At 43.3% G+C, this 26837-nt stretch overlaps 1 protein-coding gene across 1 annotated transcript in view; it reads left to right on the forward strand.

The window, feature by feature from the left end:
* RANBP17 (RAN binding protein 17) overlaps nucleotides 1-26837 on the forward strand; it is a 388698-nt gene that overhangs the window by 317558 nt on the left and 44303 nt on the right. The window contains exons 23-24 of the mRNA XM_075543208.1: nucleotides 20710-20924; nucleotides 23888-24026. Coding sequence (XP_075399323.1) covers nucleotides 20710-20924; nucleotides 23888-24026 — 354 coding nt within the window. The remainder of the gene's footprint in view (nucleotides 1-20709; nucleotides 20925-23887; nucleotides 24027-26837) is intronic.

Below are 26837 nucleotides of genomic sequence, written 5' to 3' on the forward strand. Positions count from 1 at the left end.
CCCAGCCGATCACTTTATAGGGCTCATAACTGCCATCAACTCAATGCTGATGCTTAGCAGCCCTATAGGACAGAGTAGAACTGCCCCTGTGGGCTTCCAAAGCTTTAAATCATTATGGGAGCAGAGAGCTTCATCTTTCTCCTACCATAACTGCCTCATTACATCATTATATAATGGCCAACTCATAGAATCCTGCTCCACTCCATTTGGTACATGCAGGGTGGGGAGGGGAAATCACACTTCAATCTGGGACAGTGCGTACAATTGCATTCTCCTTTCCACCGCAGTTCAGCTTTCATGTCTATCTATGTATGCACTCAGATCACGTTAGGCGGGAATCACAATATCATAATAGTTCTATTAGTGCAGGATTGTGTGTATGGTAATATTTACCTTTAAGTCTTAAACTGCTCCCAGTGCCTGCCTTTGTCCTTATCATTTTTCACTGTGTGTTGCCTTTCCTTCCCTCCGAGTTAACAGATGTCTATCCTCCAGTTAGAGATGTTCCCCTCTGCCCCTCTCACCCCTGGTAACCATCAAAGAATGTTTATTTTATGTGAAAAGTTTCTCTTGTTTGGTTTCATGTAAGGGGGATTTGAAAAGTTTGTGGGAAATTGGAATCACAAGGTAATAGAATTATTCCAAGACTTAAAACTTTTATCCTTTCGTGACTAATGTTCACTCAGCATAATGCCCTCCAGATTGGCGTTTTGTGGTTTTCAGATTTATAAGTATTCATGAACATTGGGTAGTATTTCCGTGTGTGTATGCCCCATAGCGTGTTTGCCCATTTATCTGCTTACGGACACTTAGGTTCTTCCCATCTTTTGCATTATGCCTCGTGCTTCAATAGGCATGGTGGTGCTTATCCTCATTCGTGTCACAACTAATTTTCACATTGTTTATACCATATTCTCAGGACCATTTTTTTTTCTGTGGGTTTTTTTACATTGCTTTGGATCCAGGAATGAAATGATAATTTCATTGTTGTGATTTGCCAGCCTCTAAAGGCTAATGATCTTAAGCATTTCTTTATCTGTTTGTTGACCACCTGTTATGCCCACTTAGGGAAAGTGTTCATGTAGTCTAGCCTGTTTTTAATTGGATGGTTGGTCATTTTGTTATAGAGGAATTAAAGTTTTCTGTAAATTTTAGAGAATTGCTTATTGCATATGTCATTGCCCCAATTTTCCCCAGTTTGTGGCTCCTCTTTTTTAACTCTTTTAATATATGCATAAATGACCAATTTGTAGCAGGTTGCAGTCATCTAGTTTGTCTTCTGCTGTATGTGCATTTTCTGTTTTGCCATGCAGTAAGACCCCTAAGTTTATCCTGGTTTTTCCCTTTGATGGTCCATGTAAGTCTTTAATCCATCTTGGGTTCATTTTCCTTATATGGTGTAAAGTATGGGTCCTGTTTCCTTTTTCTACAAATAAATATCTAGTTTTGCCAGCACTAGTTGTTAAAGAGATTATCTCTTCCCAATGTAATGATTTTCCGCCATTTTTCAAAGATAGCTGTCCATAGAGAAATGAAGCCACATCTGGGTTCTCAATTCTGTCCCATTGGTGTCTTGGGCTGTTTGAGTGCTGTGGGTGGTGTGGTTGTGGAGTAGGTTTTGCAGTTGGGAAGGGTGATACCTCCTGCTTTGGCAGTGCTTTGTTTTTCCAGGGTATTTTTCCATTCCATAGAAAGTTGGTCTGAGAAGATGCCGTGTTGTATTTGCTTTTTTTCCCTTTCAATTTACTGAGGTTTGCTTTGTGGACTAACATGGTCTATTCTAGAGAATGTTCTGTGTGCACTGGAAAAGATTGGATATTTTTTTGTTGGGCAGATTGTATTGTATATGTCTATGAGGTTGACATTAGTTGATTGCGTTTAGTTTTTCTGGGTTTTTATTTATTTTCTTTCTGTTCATTCATTTCCTCATCAAAAAAGGTATATTGAAGTCTCCTATTATTGTAGAGTTTTCTGTTTCTCTTTCAATTCTTTTAAAATTAGATTTATGTACTGTGGGGGCAGGTCAGATGCTTACAGGCATCCTCCCTGAAGACATGCAGTTACCCGCTCCCTGCTGTTATGGACAATGGACAGGCCTGCAGTCATTGATTTGGTTCCTGTAGGTGAAGTTCACAGCCTACTGATAATCATTCCTATGGAGATCCAGAGAACAGGTCAAAGTTAAGCTGCCATCCTAATTATAGGATCCGCCCATCTTGTCACATGTATACCCCAATCCCTCCTCTTGCTATTGCATGCATGTCGCTAGACCACCCCTCTCATTGCTGTATAACCTGTAGTTCATCCCCATCCTGTGACATACGTCTTTACCTGTAATTAGTGGGCTTGCACGCCCCCAAAGGTATATAGCCCTGTGTGAGCAATAGAGGCCTCTCTCTCACTCCCTCTCTCTCAGCTCCTACCTTGACCTCTCCTCGGCTCCCGCTCCTTCCCTGTTTCCCTTTTCCCTTTTCCTCCTTCCCTTCCCTCCCCGTGGACCACCAAGCGGGGCTGAGGTGAGCATTGCTACCATGAATTGTGTCTGACTCCATTATTTCTATCTCTCATGCTCTCGATGACTTTAATATTTATATACTTCAACTGTACAATTGTGTGCTTACTGAACCCATGATTAGTGGTGGGGGGCTTGCACCCCCCAATTCTCAAACCACAATGTACAAAAAGGGCTTCTAAAAGTTTGTGGCGGAAAAAAATTTGGTGGGGAGAAAATGGACTTGAATAATGGGGTAGTTACATAATTTCATGTCAACTTGGAAATGTGTAAAAATGTAGGGGTGGAGTTTAGCTTGTCAGTTAGATCACAGCCTGATAGAACTCCTTATGGGTGTGGCCTTCTCAGAAGGAGTGCCTGAGGGACCTCCCCTTCTCTCTCTGCCTTCACCTTCCCTGCTGTCTGACCCCGGTTGCAGCCAGAGCCCTGAAGATGTGCCCACCATCATTGGATCCACCAGACTTTGAACCCATCGGCTTGTGGTATTTCTGCATTCTGCATCATTGCATGTGCTTGTGTGAGTCCGAGAGGGACTTAAGGACTAGTATCCAGACTTACGGACTTAAGTTGGACTGGGCTGGGATGTTTTCTTGATTTATAATTACTTCTTGATATAAAACTGCCTCTTACATATAGATGTCAGTGGATTTGTTTTTCTAGTCAACCCGGCCTAACACAAAGGAAAATGAAATTTACCCACTAATTTTTTAAAACCCTTTCATATGGTGGGGGGGGGGCGGTGTCCTTTGGCTGAATGCAGAGACAGAACTTGCTGTGGCCATGTCCTTTTGTTTGATTGACCCCCCTTAGTCATTATAGGGGGAGAAGGCTTCAGAAAGTTCATGGAGAAATGGAATTAAAAGTTCACAAGCTTTTTTAATCCCCCCAGTGTCCTATGCTAGTTTTCTCTTTAAAGCTTATTTTATCAGAAATTTTTCATTTTCATTTGCCTGATTTTGTGTTTAAAGTTGTGTCTCTTATAGACGGAATAATGATGTGCCTCTTTCATTATTCACTCTGCTGTCTTCTATCTGTCTCCTTAACTGGTGCTTTTAATTCATTTACATTCTGCGTAATTGCCAGAAGATGAGAGTTTATTGCTATAAATTTGCTGTGTATGTGTGAAGCTTTTGTTGTTGTTTTTGTGAAACTGCTGATTTTGCCTATATAATTTTCTTGCTGCGTACATTTTATTTATAGATTTTCTTAATTTTATTGCAATTGTTATGCTTACTAAATCTTTCAAATATTACTCTTTTTCTCTTCCTGAGAAGATATTTTAATTTTCTTTGAGATTTTCCTATAACTTATTATTTTTTCCGCCAAGTTTGAAATAGTCCATTCTGTCTTGAAATAGTTTTGACTTCCTTGCATTTGGAAAGTCTGTAATTACATTATTCATATCATCTTTGTGCTTTGTAGTTGTCTTTGCTTGCAAATTGATGTCTCTGATAACCTATTTCAGTCTTGTAAATATATTTATTTTAGATGTTTCTGTGCTCGGGTTGCCTTCTGGGTGATGTTCTCATGGGTGTGAATCTCAGGTTGTTTTCAGCCCTTACTGGTTCTCTGTCCAAAGAACCAAAGAAGCCCCTTTAATGTTTCATGTAATGTTGGTCTAAATTTTACAAATTCCATTTAAGTTCTATTTACCTGAAATTTCCCAATATTACCATTTATTTGAGGGACACTTTTGCTGGGTATATAATTCTTTATGGACCTTTTTTTTCTTTCTCTCTTTCATTCATTCATTCTTTTTTTCACAGTTCTATCCATACCATCCATTGCTTCTTTACCTGTATGGTGTCTACTGAGAATTCAGACATTAGTCCTTTGGGCTCCCCATTATGGTTAGCTTTTCTTTGCCCTTTTTCTGTTTAACTTGTGAATTAGGTGAATTCATCTACAGAGCTGATGATTCTTCCATTCAATAATTAATACACTTGTCATTTCATGTTTTTGATTGCATGAACCACACTTTCTCTGTTTCCTGTTAACATTCCTCCTTTCCAAACCCTTCGGAACATTGTCCTTAAGTAGATGTCGCCCTTGTGATCGCAAATGGTTGGTTTTAAGGTGTGCATAACTCCTGTATTACTCTGGGTTGTCCAGAGAAACAAAGTCAGTGGCACTCTTATATGTTTAAGAACTTTCTATCAAGAATTAATTTTATATCAAAGAACCGGCTCTGCCCAATCCAACTCAAATCCCTGAGTTCCATGTTAGCCAAAGCCCTCTGGCTCACATAGCCACAGGCTGACGACACAGAAGAGTGAAGCAGGGAAATCATAGGACAGTGGGGGCAGAGTCACGTGGATTCAAGGTCAGTAGGAACATGGCAGGGTGCTTACACCCCCAGTTGATGGGCCCTCATGGGGCTGCCTCTAGAGGCAGACACAGAATCCAAACAAGCAGGAGGGTATAAGGCAAGAGGAAAGACACTTTCTACCCTCTCTCCTATAAAAAGGTACACACCCCAAGGAGGTATCATCCGGCTGTGACTTGACTGGTAGGGTGGACTTTACCCCTCCACTTTCACACAGGTGCAAGTTGACATGAAATCTTAACCGCCTCACCTCCCTAGTGTTACTTACTGTTCCCCTTATAGACCTGTCTATTGTTTTGCTGTAAATTGAGCCAGACAGATAAACTCCTTTCTAGATCCAAAGGGTAACTAAGGGCCGTAGTCTAGGTGGTTGCACAAGTCTCTGTATAACCAGTAAGCCTGCTCTTTTTTATGGTTTTGAGTTTTAGTCCACATCTGTATCCCACTCTATCCAGGTCTTTCTAATGTGATTCTTTTCAGTATAGTTAGGTAGTGGTAGCCGAGCATTATCTAGTTCTGGTCTCAGGGTCATGCAGGCCCATTCATGAGGTCTGTTAGTCCAATGGACTACTTAGCATCTTCAGTGTTTTGCTCTTCTTCCCTCTGAACAGGGAGAGACTAATCGTTGCACATTAGTAGCCGTTCTTGAGCTTTTAAGACTTGGCTTGAGTGGAACTCCTGAGTGGTGCTTTTGCTAGCCCAGGGGCTGGCTAGCGTTAGGGTACCTGGTCTGGGACAGAGCTCCTGCCAGCCTCAAAGATGGCGGGAACAGGACACCCAGTACAGAAGAAGTTTTTGTTGTTCTAGAAGGTAGCCTGGGACAGGGTGCCCAGTCTGACAGTATACTTTGCTGACCTAAGGAAGCAGTGTGCACGTGTCTCCAAACACAGAGGTGGTTTGCACCTGCCACCCAGTCTGTCTGGAGAGAGCGGGGCTGCATAGGATTGAGGTGTCCGAAGCTGCTGGGTGGTTATCGGTCGGGGTGGCCACGGTTCTGGTCACCAGAAGGGAGCGGAAAAGAAGGAGAAGAGTGCGGTCCTGTTGTCGCCAGCTCTGGTGTAGACCCTGGTCCAGTCCCAAGCAAGTGAAGCCAGTTATCCGATGGCTCCCCTGATGAGAATGCTGCTTGTAAAAATTCAAAATGGCCACACTGTGGGGACCCTTGACAATCTACCACTTCACTTTTTTCCCCCTTGTTTGCTGTTTTCGGTCAGTTTCTTCTTCTAGCTGATATTGGGTCTACTTCTTTATCTTTTCCCTTAAAACTCGGGGTTCCAGGTTTATCCGCCATACCTGCCTGTTTCATGTGGTCACTGGTATAAACCATCTAAGTAAATCTTCTGCCTGCTCTACCTTCTTACTTAAAGCCTCATTTTTCAAAGGTTTTGCATTCCTTACAATTTTCTCATTTCTCATAACCTTATCAACTTCTATTTCTCATAACCTTATGAACTTCCAAAAGATGGTGGAAAAATGGAATTAAGACCTATGGTAATTTTTCCATGAACTTTCGGAGCCCTCTCAGATTCCTGAACACTCCTCAGAGCTTCAGTTACATCCCCAACCAGAGTCTGTAAGCAGCTTGCCGAGAGATGTTTCTGAAGTAAAGGGACGTCAGCAAGCCTGCAGGTCTCTTCTCATAACTGTTCTGAAGATGAATGAAGACATTCAACTTATGGAGCTGTCAGCTGAATATCAAACTCGCTTTAAAATTTTAGAGATTAAAAGGGGGAAAGGAAAGGTAAATCAATGTAATGGATTGCTTTATAAGCCGGGAAATAATATTGTTCATACCCTCAGTTGCTCCTGGCATATGCTATTGCAGCCGTCAAACCTGTGACACTGGAACTTGTGTAAGACGAAACCCTGTCAGAGAAGGAAAACTCTTGTATTTCCACTAAAAGAGAGACTGAAACGTGGTAAGACTTCACCCTGTCAGTGGTGGAAACCCTGGGAGACTGGGATAAGCGAGGCAGTCTTGTCAAGTGCCCAGTCTTGCAGGTTTCCCCTGTCCCTTGCACCTTTTCCTAAGTATTCTTTTAAGGGAGAGACCTGGTAGGATGAGGAATGAATAGCAAACAGCAACCTCTTTCAGCCAATTCTCTTCCCGAAGAACAAAAGAAGGCAGGGGAAAAAAATAGAGGGTTGATCTTACTTTTTTGTTGTTGTTTAAGTTCATTTTATTTTATTGGGGGCTCTTTTAGCTCTTATAACAATCCATTCATCAGTTGTATCAAGCATATTTGTACATATGTTGCCATCATTATTTTCTAAATATTTACATTCTATTTGAGCCCTTGGTATCAGCTCCTCTTTTCTCCCTCCCTCCCCCTTCTACCCTTGTGACCCCTTGATAAATTATAAATTATTATTATTTTCATATTTTACATCGACCGCTGTCTCTTTTCCCCCACAGTTTCTCCCTCCCCCCCCTCCCTGGTTCTCCCCGCCTTCCCCGTACCTTGCTGGTATCGCTACTCCCATTTCTGTACCTGAGGGCTGTATCTGCCCTGGATTCCACGTGTCCTGAGCTCCTATCTACCTGTGGACATGGTCTTACTTCTAGGATTTTGCTGGTGAAGGGTTATGAGGAAATGTCGTTATTCAACACCATAGGCACTCAGCTTTTCCACCTTCTCTAGTCCAGGCCACAGCTTTGCCAGGTGTGAATGTACAAGCTATCAAACTAGAGAAAGAATGACCCTCCGGTACTAAATATTGTCATAGCTTGCTTTTATTGAGCACTGTGCCAGTTACTAAGGGACTCTGGTGGTGCTGTGGATTAAGCATTGGGCTGCTAACCTCAAAACCATGAGTTCGAGACCACTAGCCACTCTGCAGAGAAAGGTGAACCAGTCTTCTCCGTCTCTGAGACCCTAGGGAGCAGTTCTATTAAGTCTTACATGGTTGCTGTGAGGCAGAATCAACTCAGTGGCAGTGAGTTTGGTGTTTGGTTTTGGTGCCTGTTTCTCTAGTAAGCATTTTATATACCGTATATACTTGAGTATAAACTGAGTTTTTCAGCACATTTTAATGTAATTTTGTGGTAAAATTAAGTGTCTTGGTGGATATTTGCTTCAGCTTATACTCGAGTATGTAAGGTACTGTTTTCTGTACTCCATTTCAGAGCCTCGCGGATGCATTCTGTCTCACTGCTATCAACTCGATGCTGATTGGTAGCAACACTATAGGACAAGGCAGAACTACCCCCTGTGAGTTTCTGAGACTGTGACTCTTTACAGGGGTAGAAAGCCCCGTCTTTCTCCTGCAAAGTGGCTGGTGGTCTCGAACTGCTGACCTTGCAGTTAACAGCCCAATGCATATAGGGACTCCTATAATCCAAATTTTATGGGTGAGGAATCTGTGACTTACAAAGGTTAAGTCATCTTCTCAGACACCCAAGTAGTAAGGTAAATCCACTGTACAAAAAGACCTCTTTAGATATTGAAAGGCAAGGATGTGACTTTGAGGATTGACGTGCACCTGACCCAGGCCATGGCGTTCTCACATTGCATCATATACCTCTGAGGGTTGGACGTTGAATGGAGATTGAAGGACACTGCATGCATTTGAGTTGTGCTGGAGAAGAATATTAAAAGTACCATGGATTGTTCAAAAGACAAACCAAACTTTCTTGGAAGAAGTACCAGAGTGCTCCTTAGAGGCAAGGATGGCAAGACACCGTCCTACGTACTATGGACTTGTTTTCAGGAGAGACCAGACCTTGGAGAAGGACACTGTGTTTGGTAAAGTAGAGGGGCAGTGAGAGAGGAAGGCCCTCGAGGAGGTGGACTAACACCATGGGCCCAAACATTGGAACAATTGAGGATGGTGCAGGACGAGGCAATGTTTTGTTCTTTTATACATAAGGTTGCTGTGGGTTGGAACCAGCTCGATGACACCTAACAACCACAGTGTGATTCAAAAGCCAACAGGAATCACTCCTTAGGTCTTACACAGGAGCCGGTGGCGCAGCAGGTAACGCATGTCACTGCTAACTCTTGAACCAACCAGCTGCTCCTGAGGAAAAGATGAGGATCTCGGCCCCAGTCAAGATTAAAGCCTACAGAGGTGTCTCCTGGGTCGTAAGGGGTCACTGTGAGCCAGACCAACTTGGAAGCAGTGGGCTGGCTTTATGTGCTCTCTGATGATCTCCTGTTCACAATAATACCTTGTTTTGTGTTTCTCCGAATGAGGCCACTCCTCCCTGGATTCAGAGGGCTCCTCTAAAAGAGAAGGCATCCCAGGGGCAGGCATGTAGGAAGGAGGGGGCTGGTGGGGTCGGGAGGGGTGTGTGTTTAGAAATAAATAAAGAGACCTGAAAGTTGACTTGAGATTAAAAAAAAATGAGATGATACATTTTTCTGTCCGTGGCTCTCTGTGAATGTAGACCTTGAAAGTTGTCTAGAGTGGCATTTCTTGTGTTGGCAAATAAAAGACAAAAGCTCTCTCTGGAAGGAGAGCGAGTCTAGCTTGAGAAGGAGAAGCTAAACAGTTAACGTAAGCAACTAGTGAAGAAAGTCGTTCTAATGAGCTAACTTATCCAAGAATATGCTAAATTGTCCAAATTTTCTGTGTTTCCCAATATTTCCATTTATCACTCAGTGACATTTATTTTGCATCACTACATAGAAAAGAATAAGAAGCGCAAGTTCATAGCACCCATGCCTTTACGTTCACATCATTGCCTTTGGCCAACTTAGCCAATCAATTATAGTATTTCCCAGCAGAACCTCAAGATCTATCTTAACCCAAGTCTGGAATGTAATAGCACCTCTTCCCCACACCCCTAAATATACCAGTGGGAAACTACATAGAGATAAATTGTCCTTTTGGATCCAATTCGAGCTGGAGCTCCCTTCAGACTCATACAGCCTGTCAGTCTGTGTAGCAAGAAGTGAAGTAGGAAGCTGAGATCACAGGCCAGTGAGGGTAGAGTCACATAAGCCCAAGGTCAGCAGGAACATGGCAGGGCCCCAACAGCTCCCAGAGGCAGCACGCCACATGGAAATGCCTGAGAGGAAACCAAGCAAACAGGAAAGAGAACGAGAGATCAGGCTCCCGTAGCATTTCTTACAAATAAGCCACACCCGTAAAAAGACGTTACTAGCCTGTCCCGTTTGAGAAGTTGGGATCCACCTTCCCGTAAGCGTGCCAATTTCACACACAACCTAATCATCACAGTCTACCCCTTGTCAACTTGCCATTTGTACACAACTCTTTAGCCATACATAATCTCCAAACAACCGCTTGTCTGTCAGTCTGTTGTATTGCAGTGGCTTGTATCATACTGTGGTTACTGTGATGCTAGAAGCTACGTCACTGGTATTTTGAATGTCAGCAGGGTCACCCAAAGCAAACAGGTTTCTGCTGAGCTTACAGACTAAGAAGAGACTACACAGAAGGAATTAGCCACTGACACCCTGAGAAAGATCTGCCTTCTTAAAGTAGGGGCGACTAGAATGGTGTGTCTAGAGTAAGCCTTTAGGAGTAAAACCTTTGGGAATTCATTTGCTAATGGGGCAGGACTCAAAATGAGAAGAAACAACTGCGAACATCTATTAATAATTGGAACTTGAAATGTACAAAGTATGAATCTAGTAAAATTGGAAGTCGTCAAAAATAAAATGGAATGCATAAAGATCAATACTGTAGGTATTACTGAGCTGAAATGGACTGGCATTGGCCACTTTGAATCAGAAAAACGTGGTTTACTATGCTGGACATTACAGATTCAAGAAGAATGACATTGTGTTAATCAAAACACGTTTCAAAATATATCTTGAAGTACACTGCTGTCTGTCACAGAATATCTGTCCAAATACAGTAAATCAAGTCAGTATAACTATTATTCAAATTTATGCATGAACAATTAAAGCTCATGATGCAGAAAGTTGAGAATTCTACCATCTTTGGTCTGAAATTGATCAGGATACTTTGATAATTATTGCAGATTGAAATGCATAAGTTGGAAATGAAGAGGAAGGCACAGTAGTTGGAAAATATGGTCTTGGTGATAGAAAGGAAGCTGGAGATGGCATGATAGAACTTTGCAAGGCCAGCAACTTCTTCATCACAAATACCTTTTTTCAACAGCACAAAAGGTGACTATACATATAGACTTTTCCACGTGGAATACACAGAAATCAATCCATTTATAACATCTGTGGGAGTTGATATTGATCGGCTGCTAAAACCAGGCCAGGGGCCAACTGGGGGCCGGACCCCCAGTCGCTCATATGTAAGTTGAGTTTTTAACAATTTGATGAAGCACTGGAAGCACTCACTCGTCTATGCCAAGAAACTTTGAAGACAGCTACTTGGCCAGCTGACTGGAAGAGACCCATATTTGTGCCCATTCCAAAGAAAGGTGATCCAACAGTGCTCACATTATAGAATGGTATCTCATTGTGGTAGTTAAACAATCTGTTGTCAGTTTGAGACTTAAGAGTGAAGGGGTGGAGTTTAGCCTGTCAATCAGGTCGCATCTTGATGACCTTATTTGGAGGTGCTATGGAGATAAATAGCTCGCTGGAGGCGAGATACACACTCTATCCCTGCGAGACATTCCAGCTGACAAGACACATGGAGCTACTCTAGTGCACTGAGCTGGAGGAGCCACATAGAGACTCCACCCAGAGCTGAGATGCTTACACCACCACGGGATCCACAAGACTTTCTACCCACTGGCTCGTGATCTTCCTGCATTCAGCATTATTGCATGGCTGTGTGAGTCTAAAGAGGAATTTATGGACTAGTATTGGACATATGGGCTAATATTGGATTTATGAACTTGATCTGAGCTGGGCTGAGATGTTTTCTCAAATTTCAATTGCTCTTGTATATGAAGCTCTTTCTTAGACACATATGAGTGTCTCTATGAATTTGTTTCTCTAGTTTACCCAGACTAAAACACTCATGCAAATAAAATTTTGCTGAAGATCATCCAGCAATGGTTGCAGCAGTACTTTGAAAGGAAGCTGCCAGAAGTTGAGGCAGCATTCAGAAGATGATGTGAAAAAAGGGATGTCGTTGCTAATGTCAGATGGATTTTAACTGAAAACAGAGAATGCCAGAAAGATGTTAACTTGTGCTTTATTGAATAATTCAGCATCAGGATTGGAGGAAGGCTTATTAACAGCCTGGGATATGCAGATGACACCGTGTTGCTTGTTGAAAGTAAGGACTTGAAGCACTTGCTGAAGACAATCAAAGATTACATCCTTCAGTATGAATTACAACTCAATGAAAGGAGACCATAATCCTCACAATTACACCAATAGGTAACATAATGATAAATGGAGAAAAGATTGACGTTGTCAAGGATTTCCTTTTGCTTGGGTCCACATCCTCATGGAGACAGCAGTCAAGAGGTGGAACAGCACATTGCTTCGAGTCCATCTGCTGCACAAGCCCTTTAAACTAAAGTGTTGAAACGCAAGGACTAAGTGCACCTGACCCAATGTACAGGGTATTTTCAGTTGTCTCATATTCATGTGAAAGTTGGACATAAAATAAAAGAAGCCCAAGAAGGATGGAAGCGTTTGAATTATGGTGCTAGGGAAGAATATTAAAAGTCCCATGGGCTGCCAGAAGAACAAACAGATCTGCCTGGCAAGAATTACAGCCAGAGTGCTCCATAGAGGCAAAGGTGGCGGAACTTGGTCTCACATACTTCAGACCTGTTTCTAGGGGAGACCAGTCCCTGGAGCACATCATGAGTGGAAGGATCGAGGGGCAGCGAATAAGAGGAAGGCCCTGGACAGGGTGGACTGGCAAAGTGGCTGGAACAGTGGCGTCAGGCATACGTACAATTGGGAGGATGGTGCAGGACCAGGCTGTGTTTGCTCTGCTGTCCACAGAGTTGCTGTGAGTTTGCAGCGACTCAGGGAGGCCTAATAAGAACAGCAATGATCGCCAAATAATGACAGTAATAAAACCATATTGACGCCTTACCATGATACAGCTAAACACATATAGACAAAAGTACACTGGCTCATTTACATCTTATATTTTGCAAATGAACAAAACAAAAATATTTGATGCTGAACTGTGACCATTCTATGAACAATCACCTACACTTGATTCTTATAACCCTATCAATACCTTCCACCAACTTCTCCTCCTTGGCCCATCAAGCAAATAGAAAACCAATCCCTGGGATCAACATATTTGTTCCACATATTTCAGATTGAAGACTCTATGAAAGTTTATAAGCCAGCCACTTTCATGCCTTTATATCCCTCCTGTTTGGGATATCCATTTTCTAAATTGCCTGTTCCTATCAACCCAGTATTCGGACGAGACAAGAATGGTCTTCTTTGGTGTGACGAATCTTCAGTCCAATCAGAACTTTGAGGATCTGCACCCATAAGCAACTTTGGACGAGAGCAGACCATCTATCAAGACTGCAGCAATATACACCAGCGCCAGAAGTCAGCATCTTCTTCCTGTCTTTCAACCAGATTCCGGGCAACTCAGTTCCAGCCATGTCAAGGTTGGTCACATTTGACTAGACATTTCACTAAAGAAGACATGCAATGGTGTAAGACATGAAAAAAAATAATAATTTATAAAGGGTTGATGAAGGTAGGTGGGAGGGGGAGGAAAAAATTAGCTGATACCAAGGGCTCAAGTAAAAAGAAAATGTTTTGAAAATGATGGCAACATATGTACAAATGTGCTTGACACAATGGATATATGTATGGATTGTGATAAGAGCTATATGAGCCTCCAATAAAATGATTTTTAAGAGACATTCAAATCACCACCAAACACATGAAAGGATGTTTATTAGAGAAATTAGCTTTCAGAGAAATGCAAATCAAAATCACAGTGAGATACTATTTTGCTCCCACTGGGAGTAAAATGAAAATAAAATAATAAATATTGATGAAGATGTAGGGGAGGAAACTGGAACACTTACTCATTGTTAGTCTCACTCAAAACTCACTGCCATCGAGCCAGTTCTAACGCAGAGTGATTGAGTAAAAGCTTATGAGCAGAGTAGAACTGCCCCTTTGGGTTTCTGGGGCTGTAAATATATATATACAAGCCTAGAAAGTTTCATCTTTTTCCCACAGAGCAGCTGGCTGTCTTGAACTACTAACCTTGCAATCAGCAGCCCAAAATGTAACCCACTACACCACCAAGACTCCTATTCTGCTGCTGGTAGGAATGCAAATGTATACATAATTACTTTCATAGACAAGTGTTGGAAACAATCTAAATGTCCATCAATTTATGTGGCCTAAACATACAATGGAATATTACATTATTGGCCAGGAGAAGAGATGGAGTCTCGATACATGCTACAATATAGATGCAGCTGGAAGGTATTATGTTGAGTGAAATAAGTTAATCACAAAAGGATAGATGCTGTTTGACCTTACTTACATTTAAAGACCACAAAGGCGAGTGTACAGAAACTGAAGTTTATTGGTTGTTACTTAGGCAGGAGAGAGGGGAAATTAAGGGTTATAAGTAATGGAAATAATTGCACTGATTGTTCAAAAGAACAGATGATTAGGATTATTCTTGGGATCTGGTTTCTTGGTTGGGAGATGTAGGGCCATGGGCACATGGGACATCCTAGCTAACTGACCTAATCGCATGTTTAGTGTGTGTCTGTGGTCTCAGAGCTTGCAGATGGCCATCCAAGGCTTAAAGTCGCCTGTTCACCGGAGCAAGAGAGGACGGAGAAGATGAGGAATTGGAGGAGGATGTGGAATGTGTGCTTAATAACTGCCTCCTGTGCCGCAAAGACCAGAAGAATTGAATGGTACCCAGCTACCATTCCTGCACATTTTGATCAAAGATTCTATAGAAGAATCCTGATTGAAAGGGAGGGAGGAAATTTCACAGAAAAAATGTCAATTTTCAGGGACGCTAAACTGCATGGAGCTGTGAAGGGTGCATGAACCCCTAAAAGTATAACCTTCAAACCAAAAATAGCCCCTCAAGTTTTCTTAAAACCAAACAATAGCTTAGCACTTAACTAATAACAGATGTCTTTCTTGAGCATTAAGTCTTTAAAAAATGACCTAAATGGGGTCAGATTGACAACAGGAACCCCAAAGGTTAGACAGTAACCTCGGGAGCAGTGCATTGTGGGCACGGCAGAAGACCGGCTCAGACGTGTGAGAGCGACTGAACAGCTTGAAGACTCATCAGCCGCACGGCAGAGGACACTTAGAAACTGCTCGACTCACGTATATTTTCTTGTGTGTGTTCTCAACAACAAAATCAGATCACCAAAATCATAATGATGCAAAATCAGAATGGCTAATAATTACTGCTTTCGTTAGTAAAGATGTGCCTGCCGTGTTTGAAAGGCCAACTGTCTCTGCCAAGCTTACAGCTGCAGTATGACGACCAGAGTTGTGACTCTCAAGGATGAATCTTTCGTGATGATCGACCGTCCACTCCTTGCTATCAGAAAATGTCAGTCCTCACAGTTCCTGGCTTATGGACTGCATCTGATGCTGCAGAATGTACGACTTTCCCTCCCTCATAAGGACATGAGCAGAAAAAAGACACAGCACCCACAAAGAACCCCGCCGGCTCCTTCTGACCCTGGCTTCTCAGGCAAACCAAAATGTGGAAGCGCCACCCCTAAAATCACCATCAGACATAAGAGGCACTGTTCTCTCCTGGGAAAGGGGTGGGGACAATGTCCACCTTGATTTACATTGGATTTTCAGTAGAGGTAGGTAGGAAACAGCGGTGGAGAGCTGTCTGTCCGGCAATAGCCATTGCTTTCTTGGACCTTTCCTGCAGACTCAGGCCTGGGCAGGAACATTTTCCCAGAAGGCTGCACCTCCTCCTCTTTCTCCTCCCTCTCCACCTCCCCCTCCCTCTTTTCCCTCCCTTCCCCCTTTCCCCCTCCCTCCTTCTCCCCTCCCCCCTCTTCCTTCCCCTCTCCCCTCCTCTTTTTCCTCTTTCTCCTCCTCCCCCTCCTCTTCCCCTCCCCCTCTCCTCTTTCTCCTCTCCCTCCCCTCCTCCCTCTCCCCTTCCCCCTCCTCTTTCCTCCCTCTTCCTCCCCCTCCTGCCCTCTCTCCTCTTCCTCCTCCTCCCTCTCCCCACTCCTCTCCCTCCTCCCTCCTCTCCCTCCTCTTCTATGTCAACCTAGAAAACCACTTGATCCTTTAGAAGTAATCTGTTCTGTGAACTAACCTCCTGCTCAAGAACCTACCCACTAACCCCCTGCCAAAAAGAATTAGTCTTTTAACTTCTTGGCACAAACTCGCTAGTACAATCTATCATAGCGTATGTGATTAATTTTAAATCTGTTACCCATACTCACACTGAGTTCCCTCATAGCAGACATTTTATTTTAATCATTTGGTTTTCCTTTCTAGCACTTCATACATGGTTGTTAAATAAATGTCACATCACATTAATTCTTTATGTAACTTCCCTTATCTCGCTATAGTTAGTTCTGAAGAGGTCATGAGAAAAGATACAGAATTTTTTCTTTGTATCCCAAAAGATGCTTCGTCTTTTCAGACAATGGTTTTTTCATTCAGGTGTATAAATTATAAACAAATCCTCAGGCTTCTAAAGATACAGGGAAGAAAGTGTGAGTGTCAGTCTGGGTAGACCAGAGAAACAAATTCATAGACACTCATGTGTATGAGAGAGAGTTTTATATCAGAGTAATTGTATATTAAGGGAACATGCCAGCCCAGTCCAGAGCAAGTCTGTAAGTCCAGTGTTAGCCCATATGTCCGATACCAGTCTCTAGAGTCCTCTTCAGTCAGACTCATGACACACATGCAGTGACTCCAGTGCAGGAGGATCACAGGCCAGCAGGTGGGAAGTCTTGTGGATCCAGTGGCGTTGTAAGCACCGCAGCGCTGGCAGGGGTGTCCACATGGCTTCTCCAGCTCTGAGACTGGCTGCCATCAGTCTGTCTCCATGTGACTTGTCAACAGGGATGTCTCCAAGAGAGAGTCTCCCACCTCTAAGGAGTTCCCAGAATCCTCAGAAGAAGGCCATGCCCACACAGAGACCTCATTGGCTAAGACCTGATGGACAGGCTAAACTCCCCCACTTCACTCTTAATCCTCTCAAATGGACAAATGGAAGTTTTTCAGTAAGGTAAATCAGGGAAAAGAAACTTTCACCTTTGGATGGTTCTGTGTTTATGGCTCTAAACCTATTGGTACACATAGGGTTACTATAGTGTATCAGTCGGAACTCGAAACAAGAAAAAAGAAGCACAATTATATTTATGGAATAGAGGATTTATTTCAAGAATTAGGCCATGTACAATTGTGATTGAAAATGGAGAAATAAGTCCAACCAAAGGGAAGGGTTAGTGATCACTGCTCAGACACCCCGAAGCACTAGGGTTGGGGGGAGTGCCAAGTGGAGTCTTGCAGGGAAATACAGAAGCTGGAGACATCCGGCAGCTGGAATAGGACATGGTGGGTGCAGGGTAGGAGCGGATCGATGAAATGGAATGGAAGTTAGGGGAATGCTGTTTGCCTCAGTGTAGCTACTGCCTCTGTGAGTTTGCTGTCAACCACTTGGTGACCTGGGACCTTCAGTCAGCAGGGCTAATAGTTCTAGAGTCAGAACCCAGAACAAAAACAGACTAGAACCCAGCGCAATTTCTGCATCCTCCTTTTACCATCTGTAACCACAGTAACCTGACTGCCACTTGACTTCCACCTTAGAGAGCTCACAGAAATTTCTCTTTGGACCTATCCTAACCCACAACCATTAAAGGAAATGGGTTCTGGGAAACTTAATTCTAATTTAGCCAAGTTGACACAGTCAAAACCACCACACTGTGTCTCTATATTTTATAAATAGAGTGTAGTGTCTATTTTAGAAGCAGCTCAGCTAAACAAACAAAAAAAGCAGAGCTAAGAAACATGACTTTTTTTTTTTAAGCATTCTTGGGTATTACCTAAGTAACATGTCTGGCTATCACTTATTTCAGGGGGGAAATTCTTGCTTATAAACGCTAAGCACTATAGAAGAAAACCTTCAGGTGATTATACTCATACCAAGATGTATTTTATGCATTTCAGTAAACACTGAACTTATACAGAGTTTTATACAGTCATCTCTCGAGATATTTTGAAAAAGAATCCAACAAGGAAGAAGAAATACCTTACTTTTTTTTTTAAACAATTTATTAGGGGCTCATACAACTCTTATCACAGTCCATACATATACATACATCAATTGTATAAAGCACATCTGTACATTCTTTGCCCTAATCATTTTCTTTTTTTCTCTCCTCTTTTATTTTTTTAGATTTTATTAGGGACTCATACAACTCTTATCACAATCCATACATATACATACATCAATTGTATAAAGCACATCCATACATTCCCCGCCCCAATCATTCTCAAAGCATTTGCTCTCCACTTAAGCCCTCTGCATCAGGTCCTCTTTTTTTTCCCCCTCCCTCCCCGCTCCCCCCTCCCCCCTCCCTCATGTGCCCTTGGTAATTTATACATTGTTATTTTGTCATATCTTTCCCTATCCGGAGTTTCCCTTCCCCACCTTCTCTGCCATCCCTCTCCCAGGGAGGAGGTCACATGTGGATCCTTGTAATCAGTTCCCCCTTTCCAACCCACTCACCCTCCACTCTCCCAGCATTGCCCCTCACACCCTTGGTCCTGAAGGTATCATCCACCCTGGATTCCCTGTGCCTCCAGCCCTCATATGTACCAGTGTACAACCTCTTCCCTATCCAGCCCTGCAGTGTAGAATTTGGATCATGGTAGTTGGGGGGAGGAAGCATCCAGGATCTGGGGGAAAGCTGTGTTCTTCATCGGTACTACCTCGCACCCTAATTAGCCCATCTCCTTTCCTAAACCCCTCTATGATGGGATCTCCATTGGCCGACACTTGGGCCTTGAGTCTCCACTCTGCACTTCCCCCTTCATTCAATATGGTGTATATATATATATATACATATATACACACACACATACATACACACATATATATATACATTTACACACATATCTCTCTCTTTTTTTTTTTTGCATGATGCCTTATACCTGGTCCCTTGGCACCTCGTGATCGCACTGGCCGGTGTGCTTCTTCCATGTGGGCTTTTTTGCTTCTGAGCTAGATGGCCGCTTGTTCACCTTCAAGCCTTTAAGACCCTAGACACTATCTCTTTTGATAGCCGGGCACCATCAACTTTCTTCACCACATTTGCTTATGCACCCATTTGTCTTCAGCGATCCTATCATGGAGGTGTGCAGTCAATGATATGATTTTTTGTTCTTTGATGCCTGTTAACTGATCCCTTCGGGACCACTCGATCACACAGGCTGGTGTGTTCTTCCATGTGGACTTTGTAGCTTCTGAGCTAGATGGCCGCTTGTTTATCTTCAAGCCTTTAAGACCCCAGTCACTATCTCTTTTGATAGCCGGGCACAATCAGCTTTCTTCACCACATTTACTTGTTCACCCAATACCTTACTTTTTATGTCAAGAACTTATATGTCTATATCATTCAATTCTTATATACATACAGAATTTAGAGTAATTTACATCTCAGTCTAGGTTACCCTTTTTTTCTTGACTTAATTATTTTCTTTGCTTTTATTAAGGTATTAAATTATGTAAAGTGAGTTGATCTTTCTCGTTCTTAAATCATTGTGGCTCAATTTTAAATGTGGAGATTGTGTTGGCCAAAGTTTTGGTCATTGATTATATTGTATGCTTTCACATTTATATGGAAGGGGTGCATAAATTACTTTCTATAAAACCAAAAAGCAAATAAATGAATGAAGTGAAGTAATCTTAAGAATACATTCAATGAGTTTTTATAGAGTATGTAAAAAAATTACCTCAAAATCATAATCTATCAAAACATGAAGCTACTGTCTCTTGACATATCTTCCAAATAGATCTTTATGCTTCAGACGGTGGCAGGATTTTCATCTCTCTAACTCTTCCCAACTAGAAGCCCTGGTGATGTAATGGTTGCACGTTGGGCTGCTGAGCACAAGGTCAGCAGTTCGAGACCACCAGCTGCTTTACAGGGGAAAGGCAGGGCTTTCTGCTCCATGAGAGTTCCCGTCTCAACCCCACAGAGGCAGTTCTGCCCCAGCCAATACAGCCACTCTGAGTTGGCATCAACTTGATGGCAGTGAATTTGGTTTGTGGTTGTGTTTTGTTTGTTTTGTTTTGTTTTTAACCCTTTCCCAAAGAATTCTGTGCTCACCAACTTCTAAAAGTCTGAAGGCCGTGAATCGGGCTGTATGGTGGATAGGGGAAGATTTCCATGAGTGAAGTTCTCAGGGAGTTTCCTGCTCTGGCGGAATGAGCAGCTTTATCGTCCCTGTGTGGGAGAAAGTTCCTCAGCACAGCTTTCCTGGCCTGTGTCCTTTGAGAAGAATCTGTCTTGATGACCCTCCAGGACCCCCCAGAACAGTGGTTGTAACCTGAGCTGATTGCCCAGAACCCTCTGGGTCATTTATTGAAGGCACCCGAACAAGACTTAGACAAGGGTATTACTGAAAGAACTTGTCTGCAGCCACCTACTGATCACAAAGGCCAATGAATACTTTCGTCTGAAATAAACCTGTGCACATTTGAACTGGAACCTTAGTAGCAGTGCTTCTTAACTTCCCAGCAGACAGCCACCTTAGCAGCAGCCAGGTAACGATATGGAACTTTCCCGATACCCACGGTGGGCTGTTTGTACTTCCCAGGTAAACTGGGGTGTTTGTGTTTTTAATTCCAGTGGATGGTGCAGTGTTTGGAACAACGGTGTGGGGAAGCGAGCATTAGCAATGAGGTGAAAACATGACATTGCCTGCCTCCTAACTGTTTTGAATTGCATCTGATTATGCCACTTTCTCTGTCTGCTTTTGCCCTAAAACAGGTAATCAGATCCTGTCCCTGGGGAGCCTCTCAAAAGATCAGATTTATCCACTGAAACTCAAGGGCATCTCCATCTGCTGTTCGGCTCTCAAGTCTGCCTTGTGTGGCAATTATGTCAGCTTTGGCGTCTTCAAGTTGTACGGGGACAACCATTTTGACAACGTGCTCCAGGCCTTCGTCAACATGCTGCTGTCGGTGTCTCACTGCGACTTGCTAGTAAGCACTCACGCGTCGTGGGAGTCTTTGTGTGAAATGGGAAGTAACGCCCCACACGCGTGGAATCGTTATAATGAAGCCCAGGGAATCAGAATAGCCCCAGAATGTTTTCTGTTTTAAGAGAGTACACTTGATTGAACATCCAGAATGTGGGCAACTGTAGTGACTGCATCTATATCATGAAAGGCGCGACTTAGAAAGCGGCCGCTACCACCGTCTGACAAAGCGGCCATCCAGAGCACTGCCGCTGCTCTCTCTAGACAAAATGTGGTTCGCCAGTTCAGCTCATTGCTTACCATTATACTCGGAATTCAAAAGTCTGGATTCCCCAGAGCAGAAAAGGCAGGGTTGCCTGCAGGATCTGCCCCTTCCCAGCATACTGCCCTTGCTCCTCCCGCTGCAAGCTCGCTGGCCCGTCCCTCGCCGAGACTTCTGGTGTGGTGGCCAGAAAGCTCAGCCGAGGGCTGGGCCGCCTGGTGTGTGAGCTCCACTCTGCCTCTCCCTCATCATTGGCCTGAAATAAATCACCACCTTCAGCTCTCCAGGCTTCCATTTCCTCACCTTTAAAATGAGGAAATTAAATTGAGGGATCTCCCAGTCCCTTTTCTGCTATGTACCATCTCGTTTCTGTGATTTATATCAATGGTTTTCAAACTTTGAGGCCCCTTGGAGTCACCTGGACTACTTGTTGGAAATTCCAATTTCTAAGCCCCTCCACTGAGCTAGGTCATTATCAGCCTTTTTAATTTTTTCCCAACATCTCTACCTGATTGCACAGAAACCAATACGTACCTAACGTGGTTGCAGTAATTACTTGGACTACACAGCCAAGTTCATTCACAGGCTTACTCCACACCTCCCCACCTACTCCTGGTTTGGGGTCTCTTTAAGTCAACCCACGTGAGAAAGGCCCCTGGCCTTCTGATGGGCTAGTGGCTTCCCCTTCCACCTGTCTAGGCTATTCTTAATAGAAGCCGATCTCAAGCCGAAGTTGTCAAGCCTCTTTACAGTAGATTGGATTGTGCTGTGCCTACGTGGCAGAAACAACGAAGTGGAAACCGCATCGTTTCACCTGCTTCACGGATGAGACTTTCTCACGATGTTTGAGGTCCACCAAGAAGCCTGATCTGGTTCCAGACATTTTCTCATCCACTTTTAATCCAAACCCCAAACCCACTGCTGTCCGGTTGATTCTGCCTCATAGTGACCATTCCCAGAGTTCCAAGGCTGTGAATCGGTTTGGGAGCAGACAGCCTTTTTCTTCGGAGCAGCTCGTGGGTTGAACTGCCGACCTTGCAGCTAGTAGCCCAACCCTTATCCCACAGCCCCCCCCCCCCCGGGGAAGTGACGCTCTAGCTCAGTGATTCACAAACTAGTGGACGTAACGCTGGCTCCGGCTACATGCTTCAAATGCATGTTTCCATTTAGTCGGCCTGGGAACGGGACTCGGGAGAGTGTACTTCAGTCCTATGCCCCGGTGACTCGTGGGGAGGAAGTCTGAATCTCACTTCAAAACACGCTGGCGAGCGTTGTACACCTTTACTATTGTTTGGGCTTTATTTGAATAGTCTAGCAGTATGTCTGTGGTGTAGGATAAGTATTAAGTCGTTTCCTAAATTATAATTTAGTTAGATGGGTTGGAGGATATTGTGTAATGCCAGATCTTATTTTAACAGCAAATTTCTTGGTATTTATAAAAAAAGATTGCATCGTGGGTGAGCACTTGGCTGCTAACTGCAAGGACAGCTGTCTAAAGCCACAGGTTGCTTCTTGGGGGAAGATGAGGCTCTCTATGCCCATAAAGCAGCAGCTCTCAACCTGTGGGTACAACCCCTTTGGGGGTCAAAGGGCCCTTTCACAGAGGTCATGCGATTCCTAGCAGTAGCAAAATTACAGGAAGTAGCAACGAAAATAATTTTAATCGTTTTATTAGGGCCTCATACCACTCATCACAATCCATGCATCCATCAATTGAGTAAAGCACACCTGTACATTCATTGCCCTCATCATTCTCAAAACATTTGCTCTCTGCTTAAACCCTCTGGCATCAGGTCCTCATTTTCCCCCTCCCTCCTCCCTCATTAACCATTGATAATTTATAAATTATTATTTTGCCATACCTTTCCCTGTCAGACGTCTCCCTTCCCCCCATTTTCTGTTGTCCGTCCCCCAGGGAGAAGGTCACATGTAGATCCTTGTCATCGGTTCTCCCTTTCCACCGCACCCTCCCTCTCCCCTCCCAGTATCCCACTCTCACCGCTGGTCCTGAAGGGATCATCCGCCCTGGATTCCCTGTGTTTCTGGTTCCTATCTGTACCAGTGTCCATCCTTTGGTCTAGCCAGACTTGCTAGAGAGAATTCGGATCATGATAGTCGGGGGAGGCAGGGGGAAGCATTTAGGAACTAGAGGAAAGTTTTATTTTTCATCACAATGAAAATAATTTTATGGTTGGGGTCACCACAACATGAGGAACTGTATTAAACGGTCGCAGCCTTAGGAAGGTTGAGAACCACTGCCGTAAAGAGTTAAGGTCTCAGGAACCGCCAGGGGCAGTTCTACACTAACCTACAAGGCCATCATCAGTCAGAATGAACTGTGGCCGTGAGGTTTGTTAGGGCCACTATTGGACATTGCTCAGTGTTACAGCATAGAAATGCACAGATTGCTCCCACAGCCGCCTAAAGTTCATACTTTAGAGATTAACTTGCATTGAGGTATTCGTTGTATAAGATGAAATTGAAATACCATATGTCTAGTAGCTTCAAACTAGGGTGTCTAGAAAAGATTTCTGTTAAAAATGCCTTTTAAATACTGAATTTTGGGAATCACTGTGTTATTTGTTCTATGTATTTGCTGACTTGTGTTTAAGGTAGTTGACCATTTCCAGTGTTGCACATGGCATGTGCACTGTGATATTTTCCCTGTGTGTGCGCTTGACTTTGGGTGTCTCTCTGTCTTGTAGCAATATCGGAAACTGAGCCAGTCGTATTACCCACTTCTGGAATGCCTCACCCAGGACCACATGAACTTCATCACCAACCTAGAGCCCCCTGTGCTCCTCTATGTCCTCACATCCATCTCAGAGGGACTCACGACCCTTGGTAAGGATTTCTATGCAGATTAGTTTGTTAACTCATTCACAGATGCTTAACTGACCATTTCAGTGAGTTTGGACAGGTGTCTCACAGCCCTAGAGCCACCTCAGTTACAGTTCAGAGCGTTCCCTTCATCACAGAAGATCCCCACCTGCCCTCTCACAGTGTGTCTCTTCCCCACCGCCAACCACAGCAGCCTCTGTCTGCTTCCACGCACTATGGTTTTTGCCTTTTCAGAGTTTTATGGAAGTGAAATCTTTTGTATCTGGTTTCTTTACATATCATGATACCTTTGGAATTCGCCCTCGTTTTCTTCCAAATCAATAGTTTGTTGCATTGTTGCAGAATCTTACTCCATTGTGTGGATTGCCACTCACCGTTCTGTTCTGACCATTCACCCACGGACAGACAGTGAGGTTGTTTCCATTATCTGGCCATTTTGAGTAAAGCATTCATGCACAAGTCTGTCTGTGGACAGATTTCTGTTCCTCTTGGGTAAATACTTAGGATTTGGATGTGGGGGCCATATGGAGCCCTGGTGGTCTAGTGGTTAAGCATTGGGCTGAGTCCGCATGGTCAGCAGTTTGAAACCAGCAGCTCCAAGGGTGAAAGATGGGGCTTTCTACTCCCCTCAACAGTTACAGTCTCGGAAGCCCACAGGGGTTGCTGTGAGTCAGCACTGACTCGATGGCAGTGAATGTGCTGAGTTTGGTTGTTTGGGTTTTTAAACATCATAAGGACCTGCTTCCTAAAGTGGCTGTACCATGTTGCTCCCACCAGCAATCTGAAGTGTTTCCGTGGTCCCGCGTCCTCAGAAACAGTTGGTATCGTCTGCTTTATGAATTTAGTGAAGGCACCTTGGTGACACTGTGGGTCAGCATTGAGCTGCTAACCAAACGGTTCAAAACTACCCACTGATCGGTGGGAGAAAGCTGAGCCTGGCTACTCCCATAGCGAGCTACGGTCTCAGAACTTCTCTAGCTAGTTAAATTCTCTATAGACTCATTCTAAGTCAGAATCTAATCAATGGCAGTGGACTTGATTTTTGAAATAGAAGGGGTGGTAAAGTAGAACCTCACTATGGTTTTAATAATGCATTTCACTAATAAATAATTATTAAGGAATCATGTTCTAATGAATAATAATAATGAGCATCTTGTGCTTATTTGTCATTTTATTGGTAAAACGTCTGGTCACATACTTCACCCATTTTTAATTGCGTTTGTCTTTAAGTTGTACGAATTTATGATGTATTCTGGATACAAATCTTTGTTCAGATAGTGGCTTTACAAATATCTTCTCAACCTGTCAGTTTTCTTTTCTGAAGTTTTTTCTTTCTTTCTTTCGTTTTTAAATCATTTTAGTGGTGGCTCCTAAAACTCTTACCCTAATCCATCCACACATCCATTGTGTTCAGCACATTTGTACGTTGTTGCCATCATCATTCCCAAAACAGTTTCTTTCTACTTGAGCCCTTGGTATCAGCTCCTCATTTTTTCCCCTCCTTCTCCCACCCTCCCTCCTTCATGAACCCTTGATAATTTATAAATCATTATTATTTTTCATGTCTTATACTGACCAATGTCTCCATTCACCCACTTTTCTGCTGTCCGTCCCCCTGGGAGGGGGTTATAGGTAGATCATTGTGATCTGCTCCCTCTATCTCCCACACCTTTCCCTTGCCCTCCTGGTATGACTCCTCTCAATATTGGTCCTGAGGGGTTCATCTGTCCTGGATTTCCTGTGTTTCCAGCTCTTATCTGTACCCTTGTACATGCTCTGGTCTAGCCAGATTTGTGAACTAGAATTGGAGTCATGATAGTGGGAGTGAGGAGGCATTAAACTAGAGGAGAATTGTATGTTTCATCGTTGCTACACTGCACCCTGACTGGGTCGTCTCCTCCCCACGACCCTTCTGTAAGGGGATGTCCATTTGCCTACAGATGAACTTTGGGTCTCCACTTTCGCACAATGATATGATTTATTTGTTCTGGGTCTTTGATGCCTAGTACCTGATCCCTTCGACACCTCGTGATCACACAGACTGGTGTGCTTCTTATATGTGGGCTTTGTTGCTTCTCAGCTAGATGGACACTTGTTTATCCTCAAGCCTTTAAGACCCCAGACGCTATATCTTTTGATAGCCAGGCACCATCAGCTTTCTTCACCACATTTGCTTATGCGTCCACTCTTTGTCTGGAAGGTGAGCATCATGGAATGCCAGGTTAATAGAAAAAAGTGAAAGAAAAAAAATAGAACAAAGTGTTCTTGCATTGAGGGAGACAATGTCTGTCTGCTACCTTTATACTTAACATATAATTATAAGTACATAGACCAATTTCCCTATTGTCATATATAAGTATATTTACATGTGTGCATGCCTGTATTTAGACCTCTATAAATGCCCTCTGCTTCCTAGTTCCTTCCTCTATTTCCTTTTACTTTCCTTTTGTCACACTATCATGCTCAGCCTTCATTTGGGTTTCAGTAATTTCTCTCAGTTACATTGCCCTTGATCAAGCCCAACAGGCTTCCTACACCCTCCTCGCCATCAATTCTAGATCACTTGTTCCCTCGTCCCTGGGCTTGTGAACAGTGTGTTTCAAAGAAGAAGCGTTTTTAAACTGAGGAAGTCCAATGTATTCGTTTTTCTGTGGAGAGCCTATTATAAGAACTCTCCCCTCACCTCAAGACTTTGCATATATTTTCTTCTAGAAAGTTGGTAGTTTTAGCTCTAATATCTAAGACTTTTTATTTTTATGTATGGTACAAGATAAGAATTGTTTTTCTTAAAAGACATAGATATTCAATTGTTCC

Source organism: Tenrec ecaudatus, chromosome 2, assembly GCF_050624435.1.
Source record: "Tenrec ecaudatus isolate mTenEca1 chromosome 2, mTenEca1.hap1, whole genome shotgun sequence".
In the NCBI taxonomy this organism is placed as follows: domain Eukaryota; kingdom Metazoa; phylum Chordata; class Mammalia; order Afrosoricida; family Tenrecidae; genus Tenrec; species Tenrec ecaudatus.